This window comes from Salmo salar, chromosome ssa01 (assembly GCF_905237065.1).
Source record: "Salmo salar chromosome ssa01, Ssal_v3.1, whole genome shotgun sequence".
Taxonomy (NCBI): domain Eukaryota; kingdom Metazoa; phylum Chordata; class Actinopteri; order Salmoniformes; family Salmonidae; genus Salmo; species Salmo salar.
Genome location: NC_059442.1, coordinates 3,526,398 through 3,543,717, shown reverse-complemented (window position 1 = coordinate 3,543,717; position 17,320 = coordinate 3,526,398). Strand labels below are relative to the sequence as shown.

Here is a 17,320-nt window from a genome sequence, read left to right as displayed (position 1 = left end):
TACTTGTATAGCAGCATCTCTTACCCTGTAGCAGCGGTACTTGTATAGCAGCATCTCTTACCCTGTAGCAGCGGTACTTGTATAGCAGCATCTCTTACCCTGTAGCAGTGGTACTTGTATAGCAGCATCTCTTACCCTGTAGCAGCGGTACTTGTATAGCAGCACCAGCACCATGGTCATGACTATGATGACACTGATCATGATGGTGGCGTTGAGGACCGAGTTGAGGGCTCGCTGGCCTATTGTGTCCGTGTCCTCGGGGAAAGGGGTGTATATCCTGGAAAACATTATCACAGGTCAAGACAGGTATCAACATCCTGGACATCTCTTAACAGAAGATTAGTCTCGTCGCATTGGATCATTTCAGAATATGTTTAACAGTGTCAGAAGAACCAGCAGAAATACTCAAACACCATCCTTTGTGAATCGTCACGTTGCTGCTATTATTGTTATTATTATTATTATTATTATTATTATTATTATTATTATTATAATAAGTCTGTTTCCAGTTGCTTGATTATCTTGTCTGTGTTTCTCCAGCTGCTTTATGATGAACAGCCCATAGGTAAACAAACTGAACAATGTACCTTTTTTTTTGTTAGCAGGCCAACCACATTTCCTGTACTTCTGTTAGTAAATACTGTAGATGTATGCTGATATTTCATCATCAAGGTGTTTTGTGTTACATTATCGCCATCTAGTGGCTGTGCTGGTCAACTGCATCAACAACCCTAACAACCCTAACCCGGGGGACAACCTGGGGCCTCGTCTCCTCAGGGAATCCAACAACCCTAACCCGGGGGACAACCTGGGGCCTCGTCTCCTCAGGGATCCAACAACCCTAACCCGGGGGACAACCTGGGGCCTCGTCTCCTCAGGGATCCAACAACCCTAACCCGGGGGACAACCTGGGGCCTCGTCTCCTCAGGGTTCCAACAACCCTAACCCGGTCGGTACTTACAGCCTCTGTCCATCGTTCTGGGTGTAGAAGCTGACGGACTTGATGGTTGCCACGACGACCACCATGCAGAGCGTGACCGGGACGAACAGCATGATGACGTGTTTGGCCCCGTATTTCAGCGTCAGCTCCTCATCTTCGTCTTCCTCACTCTCTACCACCTGGGGGGTTCGTTGTGGGGGAGCCTGTCCGTTCTGTTCCGCCCCTCCTCCACCCCTGGACCGCAACCCCGTCACCCCAGGCTCAGGGTGTTGGTTCTGGGTCGGTACCGGGGCCTCAGTCGCCTGGAGGAGAAACATAGGGGGACATAAATACACACCTCTAGGGTCAGCCTGCAGTACAAGGAACACATTTACATTCTAGTCATTTAGTAGACTCTATGATCCAGAGTCACTACAGTAGTGAGTCATTTAGCAGACTCTCTGATCCAGAGCCACTACAGTAGTGAGTCATTTAGCAGACTCTCTGATCCAGAGCCACTACAGTAGTGAGTCATTTAACAGACTCTCTGATCCAGAGACACTACAGTAGTGAGTCATTTAACAGACTCTCTGATCCAGAGCCACTACAGTAGTGAGTCATTTAGCAGACTCTCTGATCCAGAGCCACTACAGTAGGGAGTCATTTAGACTCGGCTAGGGGATTTGAACCAGCAACTTTTCGGGTTACTTGCCCAACGGAACTGCTAGGCTACCTGCCGCCAGAATGTAAAGCTTAAACTAAAATAAGACCTTAAATTATTATTTTTTTTTAAAACAGGGAAAACACACTGATCAAAATAACTAATGTTTCATCTACACACACACTCCTGTGGGGACAGTTTGCTCTGTATCAGGCGTTACATAAGAACAAAGGTCGGTCTCTAGCAATAAGAGTTATAGTAAGACAGCAATAACAGATCTGGAACCAGGATAAATCTCCTTCACGGAGTCAACAAAAAAACCCTCCCCTTCCTGAGGTAGCTAGTCACCAATGGTGACATTTACTCCAGGAACAGTAACCGTATTACTGCGTCACACTGATCAGGCCAGCCACGTTAGTTCACGCAGAGGTAAATAGACCACCACAGAGTTAAATAGACCACCACAGAGTTAGTTATATTGTATCTCTATGGGGCTGCGTTTCCAGACAGATTAGGCCTAGTCTGGACTGCAAAGCGTTCTCCGTTTAGATTCTCTGTGGAAAGTGCTTCGAAGTCCAGGACTAGGCCTAATCTGTGTCTGGGAAACCAGCTTTTTGCAGCACTCTCCCATTGACACAAGCCTGAGGAGTGACCGGCCCCTACAGGCCAGGATGCGTCTTTTTCCCAACGCAGTTAAGCCAAAACCACGCCCCCTGAATTCTACTACGCTCCCATTGGCTAGCTAGCATTTGTCTCACTCACAGGCAGAGACAGTGACCTTCCAAGGTAAGGATGGAAAGTGTCATTTAACAAAGAGCAAATGTTATTAATCAGTGACTGAAATTTCACGCTACTTGATATTCACTTCCGGACTTGGAGAGCGCTCAAAGCGTTGTGGAACGCCCCTCTGAACGACGGGTGTGGTTTTGGATTAACTTCGTTGGGAAAAAGAAAAAAGGCTGTCAGGACAGACAGGCCCATCTAGGGAGAGTGTTACAGTGCATCTAGGGAGAGCGTTACAGTGCCAATGCTGTCAGGACAGACAGTCCCATCTAGGGAGAGCGTTACAGTGCCAATGCTGTCAGGACGACAGTCCCATCTAGGGAGAGCGTTACAGTGCCAATGCTGTCAGGACAGACAGTCCCATCTAGGGAGAGCGTTACAGTGCCAATGCTGTCAGGACAGACAGTCCCATCTAGGGAGAGTGTTACAGTGCCAATGCTGTCAGGACAGACAGTCCCATCTAGGGAGAGCGTTACAGTGCCAATGCTGTCAGGACAGACAGGCCCATCTAGGGGAGAGTGTTACAGTGCATCTAGGGAGAGCGTTACAGTGCCAATGCTGTCAGGACAGACAGTCCCATCTAGGGAGAGTGTTCGCAGTGCCAATGCTGTCAGCGCAGGCCCATCTAGGGAGAGCGTTACAGTGCATCTAGGGAGAGCGTTACAGTGCCAATGCTGTCAGGACAGACAGGCCCATCTAGGGAGAGTGTTGCAGTGCCAATGCTGTCAGGACAGACAGTCCCATCTAGGGAGAGTGTTACAGTGCCAATGCTGTCAGGACAGACAGGCCCATCTAGGGAGAGTGTTGCAGTGCCAATGCTGTCAGGACAGACAGGCCCATCTAGGGAGAGTGTTGCAGTGCATCTAGGGAGAGTGTTACAGTGCCAATGCTGTCAGGACAGACAGGCCCATCTAGGGAGAGTGTTGCAGTGCCAATGCTGTCAGGACAGACAGCCCCATCTAGGGAGAGTGTTACAGTGCATCTAGGGAGAGCGTTACAGTGCCAATGCTGTCAGGACAGACAGTCCCATCTAGGGAGAGTGTTACAGTGCCAATGCTGTCAGGACAGACAGTCCCATCTAGGGAGAGTGTTACAGTGCCAATGCTGTCAGGACAGACAGGCCCATCTAGGGAGAGCGTTACAGTGCCAATGCTGTCAGGACAGACAGGCCCATCTAGGGAGAGCGTTACAGTGCATCTAGGGAGAGCGTTACAGTGCCAATGCTGTCAGGACAGACAGTCCCATCTAGGGAGAGCGTTACAGTGCCAATGCTGTCAGGACAGACAGGCCCATCTAGGGAGAGTGTTGCAGTGCATCTAGGGAGAGTGTTACAGTGCCAATGCTGTCAGGACAGACAGGCCCATCTAGGGAGAGTGTTACAGTGCCAATGCTGTCAGGACAGACAGGCCCATCTAGGGAGAGTGTTGCAGTGCATCTAGGGAGAGTGTTACAGTGCCAATGCTGTCAGGACAGACAGGCCCATCTAGGGAGAGTGTTGCAGTACATCTAGGGAGAGCGTTACAGTGCCAATGCTGTCAGGACAGACAGTCCCATCTAGGGAGAGTGTTACAGTGCATCTAGGGAGAGTGTTACAGTGCCAATGCTGTCAGGACAGACAGGCCCATCTAGGGAGAGTGTTACAGTGCCAATGCTGTCAGGACAGACAGTCCCATCTAGGGAGAGCGTTACAGTGCCAATGCTGTCAGGACAGACAGTCCCATCTAGGGAGAGTGTTGCAGTGCCAATGCTGTCAGGACAGACAGGCCCATCTAGGGAGAGTGTTGCAGTGCCAATGCTGTCAGGACAGACAGTCCCATCTAGGGAGAGTGTTGCAGTGCATCTAGGGAGAGCGTTACAGTGCCAATGCTGTCAGGACAGACAGTCCCATCTAGGGAGAGCGTTACAGTGCCAATGCTGTCAGGACAGACAGGCCCATCTAGGGAGAGTGTTACAGTGCCAATGCTGTCAGGACAGACAGGCCCATCTAGGGAGAGTGTTGCAGTGCATCTAGGGAGAGCGTTACAGTGCCAATGCTGTCAGGACAGACAGTCCCATCTAGGGAGAGTGTTGCAGTGCATCTAGGGAGAGTGTTACAGTGCCAATGCTGTCAGGACAGACAGGCCCATCTAGGGAGAGCGTTACAGTGCCAATGCTGTCAGGACAGACAGGCCCATCTAGGGAGAGTGTTACAGTGCCAATGCTGTCAGGACAGACAGGCCCATCTAGGGAGAGTGTTGCAGTGCATCTAGGGAGAGTGTTACAGTGCCAATGCTGTCAGGACAGACAGGCCCATCTAGGGAGAGCGTTACAGTGCCAATGCTGTCAGGACAGACAGGCCCATCTAGGGAGAGTGTTACAGTGCCAATGCTGTCAGGACAGACAGGCCCATCTAGGGAGAGTGTTGCAGTACATCTAGGGAGAGTGTTACAGTGCCAATGCTGTCAGGACAGACAGGCCCATCTAGGGAGAGTGTTACAGTGCATCTAGGGAGAGTGTTACAGTGCATCTAGGGAGAGTGTTACAGTGCCAATGCTGTCAGGACAGACAGTCCCATCTAGGGAGAGTGTTGCAGTGCCAATGCTGTCAGGACAGACAGGCCCATCTAGGGAGAGTGTTACAGTGCCAAGGCTGTCAGGACAGTTTAAACATGAGCTTTAACTTCCTTCTGGATCTTCTGATTAAAACAGGATAAGCGATTTCTAAAAAGGGGTTTCCTGGTTGAATAACTTCAATATCACAAGGAAGAATTGGCTCCACCGAACACATCACAGCTGCTATCCTTCACTGAAAGTGTTTAAGAACGGCGGCTGAGAAGGCAGGCCCGTAACCGCCTTCCATCGGCTGAGAAGGCAGGCCCGTAACCGCCTTCCATCGGCTGAGAAGGCAGGCCCGTAACCGCCTTCCATCGGCTGAGAAGGCAGGCCCGTAACCGCCTTCCATCGGCTGAGAAGGCAGGCACGTCAAATAAAATATAATTTTATTGGTCACATGCCCATGTGTAGCGAAATGCTTGGTGTTTCTAGCTCCAACAGTGCAGTAGTATGAACCGCCTTTCATCAGTTGAGGACAACAATGCAGTACAGTTGTTACATGTTGGAGTGACTGGCTTCATCTGGTTTAAGGGTCAGGAGAGAAACAGCCGAGAAGGACTTTGCCTCCTGGACCGGCCAGACACACCTTTAAAATGTCTTCAGGAGCAAAACCTAAATGACGTCATGAAATGGTATGTGAAATATATTCCATAAAATATGACCAATGATTTACTTTTTAATGCAAAATGTCACCATCATGAATGTGACTTTACTATAGGTTACAATCTACAAGTGACAAAACACAGACAAGTATTATTTCCCTTCTCATAATTCTAAAATCACAGCAGGGGTAACTCACCATGTTGTTCTCGATATCCTCCACGTTGTTGGCCATGGTTGACAGAACAGACTCGCCCGCACATACAAGCCAAGTTGTTCAGTTTTGCCTGGTAGAACAACAGAATCACGGTTAATACACGGCATATAATAACAGAACCACAGCATATAATAACAGAACCATATAATAACAGAACCACAGCATATAATAACAGAACCACAGCATATAATAATAGAACCATATATTAACAGAACCACAGCATATAATAACAGAACCATATAATAACAGAACCACAGCATATAATAATAGAACCATATAATAACAGAACCACAGCATATAATAACAGAACCATATAATAACAGAACCACAGCATATAATAACAGAACCATATAATAACAGAACCACAGCATATAATAACAGAACCACATAATAACAGAACCACAGCATATAATAATAGAACCATATAATAACAGAACCATATAATAACAGAACCATATAATAATAGAACCATATAATAATAGAACCATATAATAACAGAACCATATAATGGTGGTTTTGGGGCGGCAGGTAGCCTAGTGGTAAGAGCACTGGGCCAGTAACCGAAAGGTTGCTGGATCGAATCCCCGAGAGGGCGGTGGACACTGTCGCATGGCGGTGGACACTGTGTACAACCTATTTTCATTGTAGATAAAAAAGGGCTTAATTGCCAAAATCTTGAAGTATCCCTTTAGGCTAGGGATCTCCCAAACATACCGGATAGCTTCCCGGAGAGGAAGCACAGCACCAACCGGAGAGGAAGCACAGCACCGACCGGAGAGGAAGCACAGCACCGACCGGAGAGGAAGCACAGCACCGACCGGAGAGGAAGCACAGCACAGCACCGACCGGAGAGGAAGCACAGCACCGACCGGAGAGGAAGCACAGCACAGCACCGACCGGACAGGAAGCACAGCACAGCACCGACCGGAGAGGAAGCACAGCACAGCACAGCACCGACCGGAGAGGAAGCACAGCACCGACATCAAATAAAAATGTCACTCCCTCGATATAAAAAGTAGTTTTTGACTCAGATTGTCACTTTCACGAGGTTGTCGTAATAACATGTTCATCTACTTTAAGACATCGGCTCCAATCGAAGTTGAGAAAAGTAACAACTAACATGCTGACTAGATCGGGCACGAGGATCACGATTTCGTCCATCCACACTAGACCGGATCAGGACGCGCAGGTTAAAATATCCAAAACGAACTCTGAACCAACTATATCAATTTGGGGACAGGTCGAAAAGCATTGAAACATTTATAGCAATTTAGCTAGCTAGCTTGCTGTTGCTAGCTAATTTGTCCAGGGATATAAACATTGGGTTGTTATTTTACCTGAAATGCACAAGGTCCTCTACTCTGTCAATTAATCCACAGATAAATGGGCAAACCCGAGGTTGTTTCTAGTGATCTCTCCTCCAGGCTTCTTTATATGGAGGTTCGCAACCAACTTTAAGGTGCATTACCACCACCAACTGGACTGGAGTGTGGACCTCAGTTAATCATTCAATCACCCACGTGGGTATATGCTCCTAACAACCAACGAGGAGATGGGAGAGGCGGGACTTGCAGGGCATCAAGCGTCACAAACAGAACTAAGGATGAACAATATATCAGAATCGGACGATATTAGTTAAAAATGCCAACGTCGACCTGATGTCTTGTTTAACGCCGATGTGTAAATCCGATGTCAAAGCTGACGTGCGGACCTCTATAACGTAGGTAGATGACGCCGCGAATAATACAGCGCTACAAAAAAAAGCAGAAAAATACTAAGCGCGCACTTCCGACAACTAAACAAGTTCAAGTCGAGCAGTCATTTGAAAAGAGTTAAGAAAATCAAAAGGTGAAATCCATTAAAGCCAAGATAATGGAATTCATTTCCCTTGACAATCAACCGTTCTCTGTCCTGGGTGACGCTGGCTTTCGCCGACTAGTCGAGCACCTCGAGCCCCGGTACACACTACCAAGTAGACGCTATTTTTTCAGATGTTGCCCTACCGGAGTTACACAGTATTGTTGAAACGCACATACCTGAGCTAGTTGCTATGGGCGCAATGCTATTAGATTCATGACTGACATTTGGACCAGCGACGTCATGAGCATGCAGAATCCGACAGCACAGTTGGTCGACGAGGATTTCATACTGAGGAAAGTCGTATTGCATGCTCAAGAATGTGCTGGTTCTCATACCGCTGCTGCCATTTTTTTTTATTATGGCATTTGAGAACATGTTTGAAACATGGACACACTCCTAGAGCCATTCGAACAACTGACTGGAGAAATAAGTTCATCAACTGCGTCTGCATGAGACGTGATACCCCGTCTGTCATGGCATTGAAACGCCTGGTCAACAAAACTGCCCACACAGACTGTGGGGTTAACTTGGAAAAAGTACTCTAGTAGAGGATGTGAACAAGCGATTCGGTGGCATTCTCTCTGAGCCTCTTTTACTGTAAATAGAAATTATATTTTTCCCTTTCCGGAGCAAAACGGCTATGTCGAGCATAAAAGAGATTCTTTGAAACAGGTCCTATATGCTAGATTTACAGTTATTTGGCAACTTTAGTTGTAAATGATAAAAACCTTAGAAATCAAAACATATATATGGGCTTCATGACGTGACTATAAGCTATTGGTGATTTGAGAAAGTTGGAAAAACAGCTTGCGCGCTTGTTCCTTGCCTCAGGCAGCACACGCTGGCAGCAGCGTAGCCTAGTGGTTAGAGCGTTGGACTAGTAACCGAAAGGTTGCTCGATCGAATCCCCGAGCTGACAAGGTACAAAATGTGTCGTTCTGCCCCTGAACAAGGCAGTTAACCCCCTGTTCCCCAGTAGGCCGTCATTGAAAATAAGAATTTGTTCTTAACTGACTTGCCTAGTTAAATAAAGGTTAAAAAAAAAAAATCTGGTGATAATATTTTCACCCATCAGACTATTCTGAATGTAATTTTGTCTTTACTAATATAGCAAATTAGTTTCAATTAAAAAATGGTCCATTATAAAAATGGGCAGGAACTGGGACCGGGGGGGAGGGAATACATTATCTGTATGCACTGGAATTTCGTTTTTCACCCATGCGGGTTTATTTCACTCCACACCTCACCCACTGTTTGAGAAGCATACAGCGTATTGCTGCCTGTCAGCTGATATCCCGCACAAACTCTGTATGCCACGGGCTCTGCGCTAACGCCGTTTCCTGCAGCTACCCAGTTCTTAATTTGGGAAGCCAAGTTAAATCTGTTCAGGAACATCAATAGTAACATGTACACAACAAAACATATCTTTCATTAAACTGTTGACAGCCTGCGCGCTCGAGAAAGGAATGAAGGAGAGAGGTGACGAGATGGAAACGTAGGGTGGTGAGATATTCTGTAGCTAGAGGTAATGTTGTAAGCCTATTAGGGAATGTTTCATAACTAATACGAGGCTATTCAAAATCCAATACCAATTCACTATAATTGCAGGCCAACTGAATTAGTTTAATTTTGGAGTATAGACTAGAGCATGTGTAACATCTGACATCTTCATTTTTTATTGTCATGCATAATATGCGGTAGGCTATATACACTAGATACTTCTCCTCGTTACAAACTAAGTAATGACTTACAGGTCTTCATGCTCTCTTAAGAACCTTGACAATCTCGTAAATGGTGTCAGACGGCAGTGATGAGCGCTTTGAGGTGGAGCCAGTCCAGGAGAAACTGGGCCCACCTGTGGCGACAGGTGTAACGGAGACTTCCAACGTTTCCCTGAGAAATCCTACCAGAGAAGATTTTGGATTTTGGACCGGTTGGAGTGAGATTTTTTAGTATTTTTTTTTTTTTTTTAAAGACTGGATTTCTGCTTTTTTTGGCCGACCCATACATGGTGTCAGGCTGGGTAAAGGACAAACGGGGAATGGTTTCACATCTGTGAAAGTTTAGAGAAGTGGAATCGTTTTAATGGGGGGGTTTTTTGCGCTTTGAGTCACGCTGTTTGGGGCTCAGCCTACGGTGCTAAAAAGGGGTGATCAGTGAAGCAGCGTTGAGTGTAGAGGTGGATGAAATCAAAAAGGAATATTCCTCGTTTTTTTTTTTTTTGCCCACTGTGAGACGTAGACCCGGTGGCAATGGCGAGACTGAGAATACCCTGTCTGTCTTGTTGAGCTTTGGCACAGAGTTTCTTCCTGATAAAGGTCCCGGTTAGGTTATATTTGCCATTCTGTGAGAGCCTATGTTCCGAACCCGCTTCAGTACTTTAGATGCCAAGGATTCTTACATGTTGCAGCAGCAGTGTGTAGAAATGAGATCCCCCACGATGTGAGAAACGTGCTGGCGGGTATAAATCAGAAGGGGTGTACAGTTGGGATAGAGAAAGCACTGTGTCAACTGTGGGGGTCCCCATGCAGCTGGGGTAGATAATGTCCCTATGCTGAGGCAGTGAAGAGAGTAGAGGACAGCTCATGGGTGAGTTGACTGGGAGCCACCCAGGGAGTAGGCCTGATGAGACGGCCAGAGAGGATGAGTTTAATAAGGTTGGATTTCTTGTGTTTATAGCTGTGGTGATCCAACTGCACTGATGGAGTGGAAATCACACAAGATATGTGGTAGTTGCAGCAGCAGAGAATTATTATTTTACCTTTATTTAACTAGGCAAGTCAGTTAATATTGAGTATGGGAGATTTTAGTCCAGAAGATCTACAGTAGGTTTTGAGAAAAAGGGGGTTGCATTCTCCCAGGCCCACGGCCTGGTGTAGGATCATTTAGGTCCAAGTAGTGGGATGGGGCAGTGGCGGATTTAGGCATAGGCGACATGGGCAGCGACCCAGGACGGCATCTTGCCGGGGGCGAAACACGGCAACCGCACAACAACAACAAAATTAAATCGGAATGGTGACATTTTGCGCGATCGGTTTTCTATCTCTCATTTACACGTCACGTCAATGATATCATGTCACCGTGTGGGACTGTGGGTCAATTAACCTTGTCGGAGTGGGCGCCCTAATTCTAGTTTGTGAGCTAGAGAGGCTACTGCCTGCGAAGGTCTCCCACTCAGAAGACCGAGATGGGGAGTGGGGCAGGGTTAGGTTGACCTCAGGTCTCCCCACTGGAAGCTCGAGGTAGGGGGAGCGGGGGAATCTATCCAATAACGCACCTCTTAACTTTGTACAGTACTAATGCAATTAGTAAAATCAGTCCCACTATGAAACACTACCAAATAAATCACAATTCATTCATAATACTGTGAATATATAGTTTCACAGACATATTGTTGCATTTTTTTCCCCCCTTCTGGTTTGTGTGAAATGGTTAATAATATAAAAGCAGTCTGCACAGCACCAAGGTGAACAGGTTTAGTCTTGCCTCTTGGTTGACAGTGTTGGGGGGGATGGGTAATGTAATAATGCTCGAGTGCCAATAATAATAATAATGCTTGTCTTTATTACTTATTTTTGATATTTACGAGTCTGTATTTTTGTATATATATATATATATATATATATATTTTTTTTTAAATATATATATAGTTTTAAATGTTAGGATTATTTATTTTTTGTTGTTACCAGATGTCTGGATAAAATGACAGGTAGCGCAGAACCGAAGGCGGGGTTCGCCCGGGGAGCCATACAGCTTGGACCGCTACTGGGATGGAGGTGATGGGTTTTAGGGGGGGGATAGTGTATAAATGCAGGGTTAGATGGTACTGCCACCCACCCCCACTTTTAATTGTTTGGTTTTGTCACAAGGTGGAATGGACATTCAGAACTGAGAAAGGCAGAAATACGCCAACAAGTCCCCCTCCTGTCTAGTTAACCAGCTGTACTAGGCGTTAGCCAATTAGCTAGTAACTAGCATAGTACAACATACACCAGCTATATTAGCCCCAAAAGCTAGATATGGGACACAAAATACTAATAAAATAAATAAATAAAAAAAATCAGCATTGAATTGAATAATTTCCTTTCCATGACAAAACGTGTGGTCAGTAGCTAATGTTACTGTTAGCTAGATAAATCACTTTTCATCTTCCCGATTCATCGCTATTTTAGCTTAGCTTGATTTAACATCCGATCTGCTTTGTTTAGAGAAAGGTCGAGTTTCCCGACGAGCACATTTTTTTTAGCTGCTGTTTCTTACCTACTATCACAAGGCGGTACTTACTTGCTTGAATGATTTAATTTCAAAGAAATAAAGGGTTGAATGTGTTGAAATGATGCGTTGAAACCCGGTAATTATCTTCCTTGTTGTTCCTTTCTATGTTGAAGACACCATTAGGCTGCTGTACTTCCCCCTACAGTCACTGCTATCTGGGATGTTTGGGAAGTTCATACCCAAAACCCGAACCTTAATAAAGGAAAACTTCGGGATTTTGGCAATTATTATTATTTTTTTTGTCTACTTCCCCAAGAGTCAGACTCCTGGATACATTTGTTATGTCTCTGTGTGTAGTTTTAAGGAAGTGTCTAACTAGAGGAAAATAACTTATCCCACCCATGAAAGCTGCCAGAGTGCGTGGGGACATTGCTTACATCCGCTATGACAGGCTCATTGTCCATCCTCCCTCCCTGGCAGAAGCCTGGATGGGATGAGAGCCAAGCCTATGGGTTCGTAGCTTCAATCCCACAGCACACACACACACACACACACACACACACACACACACACACACACACACACACACACACACACACCAATTGAATAATGGACTGCTGAATGTATATATTTTTATCATGCTTTGTTTGCTCTTTTCCGTATTATGTCTATCTATGATCAGCTACCCAGGAAAGGGCTGAACACAGCCCATATTATTATATGTAGCCTTAGAAATAAGGTTTAATCAATGACTTGCTAACGTCAGATAACATTCATATATTAGCCATTTCTGAGACTGACATAGATCATTAACTTGATGATACAGCAGTAGCAATACAAGGATATAACATCTATAGAAGAGACAGGAATGCTTATGGGGGAGGTGTTGCTGTATATATTCAGAGCCATATCACTGTAATGCTTAGAGAAGATCTCATGTCAAGTGTTATTGTAGTGTTGTGGTTGCAGGTTCACTTGGCACATCTAAAGCCTTTTCTTTTGGGGTGTTGCTATACGCCACCAAGTGCTAACAGTCAGTATCTATATATTATATATGTGAAATGCTTGATAGTGTCTGTGTGACACCCTGATCTGTTTCACCTGTCTTGTGATTGTCTCTACCCCTCTCCAGGTGTCACTTATTATCCCCGGTGTATTTATCCCTGTGTTTCCTGTCTCTCTGGCCCAGTGTATTTATCCCTGTGTTTCCTGTCTCTCTGTGCCAGTTCGTCTTGTATGTTTTTCAAGTCAACCAGCAGTTTTTCCCCCGTTCTCCTGCTTCTATTCTCTTTTTCTAGTCCTCCCGGTTTTGACCCTTGCCTGTTTTCTGGACTCCGTACCCGCCTGCCTGACCATTCTGCCTGCCCTGACCTCGAGCCTGTCTGCCACTCTGTACCTCCTGGACTCCTGGTTTTGACCTTTTGCCTGTCCACAACCATTCTATTGCCTATGTAACCATGTAAATGCGCTAATTAGCGTTATCGGCCCTGAGACTTGAAGTAGGGTTGCCCCTTGCTTGCAAGGGTTTCCTTGAGCCCACGTTGGGGCGAAGAGACGGGGACGGAACCTATACTGTTACACCTAACCCCTTTTTGGATTGTTTAATAAATATCAAGACTCAAACCCATCTGCCTCCCGTGTCTGGGTCTCCCTTAAAGTATGTGCTTGAAACAGGTCTTACTTATTGGGGACCTGAATATCTGTGGTGTAAAGCACTTAAGTAAAAATACTTCAAAGTACTACTTAAGTTGTTTTTGGGGGTATCTGTACTTTACTTGACTATTTATGTTTTTGTTCACTACATTACCTAAATAAAATTATGTACTTTTTACTCCATACATTTTCCTTGACACCCAAAAGTACTCGTTACATTTTGATAGGAAAATGGTCCAATTCACGCACTTATCAAGAGAACATCCCTGGTCATCCCTACTGCCTCTGATCTGGAGGACTCACTAAACAGAGAACATCCCTGGTCATCCCTACTGCCTCTGATCTGGAGGACTCACTAAACAGAGAACATCCCTGGTCATCCTCACTAAACAGAGAACATCCCTGGTCATCCCTACTGCCTCTGATCTAGAGGACTCACTAAACAGAGAACATCCCTGGTCATCCTACTGCCTCTGATCTGGAGGACTCACTAAACAGAGAACATCCCTGGTCATCCCTACTGCCTCTGATCTGGAGGACTCACTAAACAGAGAACATCCCTGCTCATCCCTACTGCCTCTGATCTGGAGGACTCACTAAACAGAGAACATCCCTGGTCATCCCTACTGCCTCTGATCTGGAGGACTCACTAAACAGAGAACATCCCTGGTCGTCCCTACTGCCTCTGATCAGGAGGACTCACTAAACAGAGAACATCCCTGGTCGTCCCTACTGCCTCTGATCTGGAGGACTCACTAAACAGAGAACATCCCTGGTCGTCCCTACTGCCTCTGATCTGGAGGACTCACTAAACAGAGAACATCCCTGGTCATCCTACTGCCTCTGATCTGGAGGACTCACTAAACAGAGAACATCCCTGGTCGTCCCTACTGCCTCTGATCTGGAGGACTCACTAAACAGAGAACATCCCTGGTCATCCTACTGCCTCTGATCTGGAGGACTCACTAAACAGAGAACATCCCTGGTCTTCCCTGCTGCCTCTGATCTTTTAATTTGACACATAAAATAACACATATTATAGAATGTGCTGAATTTGCACGTGCAAGTCAAGCGCTACCACTATTATCAGTAGCACTGTCAAAGCTGTACAAAAAAAGTTGGCAAACAAGCACACACCAGCTACGAACGATGTGTTTACAATACCGTGTTGGTGAAAATATACCAAATTATTAGGGTGAGGCACATGGGCTACTAACAGCTTACTACACAACATACACTTAGTATTACTTTCTTAGCTACAGAATACATATCTCCCTGGCATATTACATCATTTATGCAGCAGCATACAAGACATTTTTGGACTCACGGTGTGAAGGTGGCGAGGCGGTCCTTTGTGGGCATATTTTGTCATCAAACTTTGTCATCAAAGTCTGGCGATCTCTGGATTTATGGCGGGGGAAAAAACACACAGCCACTCCATTGAATAGCAGGCTAATGTTACTCGTTGCTTTGCAATGCTTGCAGTTAGCCACTGATTACTTCCAAACGACTCATTGTTGAATTTGAGATTTCCAACTTGTTGTGTAATGTTTATGTCCAATGGCTAATGAGCGTTTTATCTATAATTTCTCTTTATATGACAAGAGTTTAAAAGGATTTTCCAGTAGATTGTTGACTTGATTCATGATGATGACTGCTAGCTAAGATTTTGAAAGTATGATGTTGACATGATCAGTCCAATCAAAGCTACGGTAGATATAACGTGATTAGATGTAGTTTTATCTGTGGCCAATGACCTTGAGCCTTCTTGGAAGGGCACTTGTAATATAACTCTATGGCAGCACTCAAAGGGCTAAAATTTTGGATGTCTACCCTAACTAAGCACTTCAATTTGGCGATGACGTACTGTCCCCACGAGTGACAGAACACTGAGCCAATCATGGCGCAACGCTCCGTATTTTCTGCTGACTCGCCCCACCACCACAGAAAGCACTGAGCTAGGCTGAAACACCTGGACACCATTTTGGAGCTGTCTTACTCAAGAAAACAAAAGAGACCATGTTTGTGGGCAGCTTTATTAACTCAATGATATATATATATATATATATATTTTTTTTACATTGTTTGGAAACTGATATGTGACATGTATTAATGCCAAAATAACATGCAAAACAGGCAAGACCCCCCCCAAAAAATATCTATATACCTTCCGACTTCAACTGTATATATAAAATTTAATTTCTTTGCTAAAAATGTGGGGCTCAAATTCAACTCCATCTTTTATCAAATCAGATGGCTTACTCATCACGAAACTATTTGATGTTGGCAATTATTTTAATGATTACTTCATTGGCAAAGTGGGTAAACTTAGGCAGGAAATGCCAACAACGAACAATGAGCCATCGTACTCAGACAAACTAATAATGAAAAAAAGTTTGAATTTTGTGAAGTTAGTGTGGGAGAGGTGGAGATATTGTTAACGATCAATAATGGCTAAACTCCTGGCATTGACTATTTAGATGGAAAGTTACTGAGGATGGTAGCTGACTCTATAGCCACTCCTATCTGTCATATCTTTCATCTGAGCCTAGAGGAAAGTCTTTGTCCTCAGGCCTGGAGGGAAGCCAAAGTCATTCAACTACCCAAGAGTGGTAAAGCGGCCTTTACTGGATCTAACAGCTGACCTATCAGCTTTACTGGTTCTAACAGCTGACCTATCAGCTTGCTGCCAGCTCTTAGCAAACTGTTAGCATTGTATTTGGTCAAACAGTTGTTTCTATTTCTCTGTAAACAAATTAACAACAGACTTTCAGCATGCTTATAGAGAAGGGCACTCAACATGTACTGCACTGACACAAATGACTGATGATTGGTTGAAAGAAACTGATAATACGATTGGTGGAGCTGTACTGTTAGATTTCAGTGCAGCCTTTGATATTATTGACCATAACCTGTTGTTGAAAAAAACGTATGTGTTATGGCTTTTCAACATCTCGCATATCGTGGATTCAGAGCTATCTATCTAATAGAAGTCAAAGGGTTTTATTTAATGGAAGTGTCTCTATTGTCAAACATGTAAAGTGTGGTGTACCACAGGGCAGCTCTCTAGGCCCTCTACTCTTTTCTATTTTAACCAATGACCTGCCACTGGTATTAAACAACATGTGTGTCCATGTATGCTGATATTTCAACCATATAGGCATCAGCAACCACAGCTAATGAAGTCACTGAAACCCTTAACAAAGAGTTGCAGTCTGTTTTTGAATGGGTGGCCAGTAATAAACTGGTCATGAACATCTCTACTAAACATTGTACTTAGTACATTTCATTGACATCCCTAAGTTCTGGACCTCAGCTGAATCTGGTAATGAACGGTGTGGCTGTTGAACAAGTTGAGGAGACTAAATTACTTGTTGTTACCTTAGATTGTAAACTGTCATGATCAAAACATACAGATTCAATATAGATGAATGTGTTGGAAATCCAAAATTGTTTGCATAGTCAACTTAAACACAGCTCTGACAACACACACACACTTGTCCCACCAGACATGCCACCAGGGGTCTTTTCACAGTCCCCAAATCCAGAACAAATTCAATAAAACGTACAGTATTATATAGAGCCATTATTGCATGGAACTCCGTTCCATCTCATATTGCTCAAATAAACAGCAAACCTGGTTTAAAAAAACAGAGAAAGCAACCCCTCAAAGCACAACACCTCTCCTTGATAGGTTGTGTATGTATTGATATGTAGGCTACGTGTGCCTTTAAAACAAAATATATGTAGTATTGTCCTTGAGATGTTCTTGCCTATTAATGTTCTGTATTGTCACGTTTCATGTTTTGTGTGGACCCCAG

General features: G+C 44.8%; 1 protein-coding gene across 2 annotated transcripts in view; it reads right to left on the bottom strand.

Annotated features, from left to right (window-relative positions):
* Positions 1-12,214, bottom strand: part of psen1 (presenilin 1) — a 41,112-nt gene extending 28,898 nt beyond the window's left edge. For both annotated transcript variants that reach the window (XR_006761476.1, XM_045706007.1), the window contains exons 1-4: positions 11,916-12,214; positions 5,754-5,841; positions 962-1,242; positions 136-277 (exon numbers count right to left, since the gene is read on the bottom strand). Coding sequence is in view for 1 of the 2 variants with exons in the window: in XM_045706007.1 (XP_045561963.1) it covers positions 136-277; positions 962-1,242; positions 5,754-5,789 (459 nt within the window). In the remaining variant the exon portion in view is untranslated. The remainder of the gene's footprint in view (positions 1-135; positions 278-961; positions 1,243-5,753; positions 5,842-11,915) is intronic.
* Positions 12,215-17,320: the final 5,106 nt, after the last annotated feature.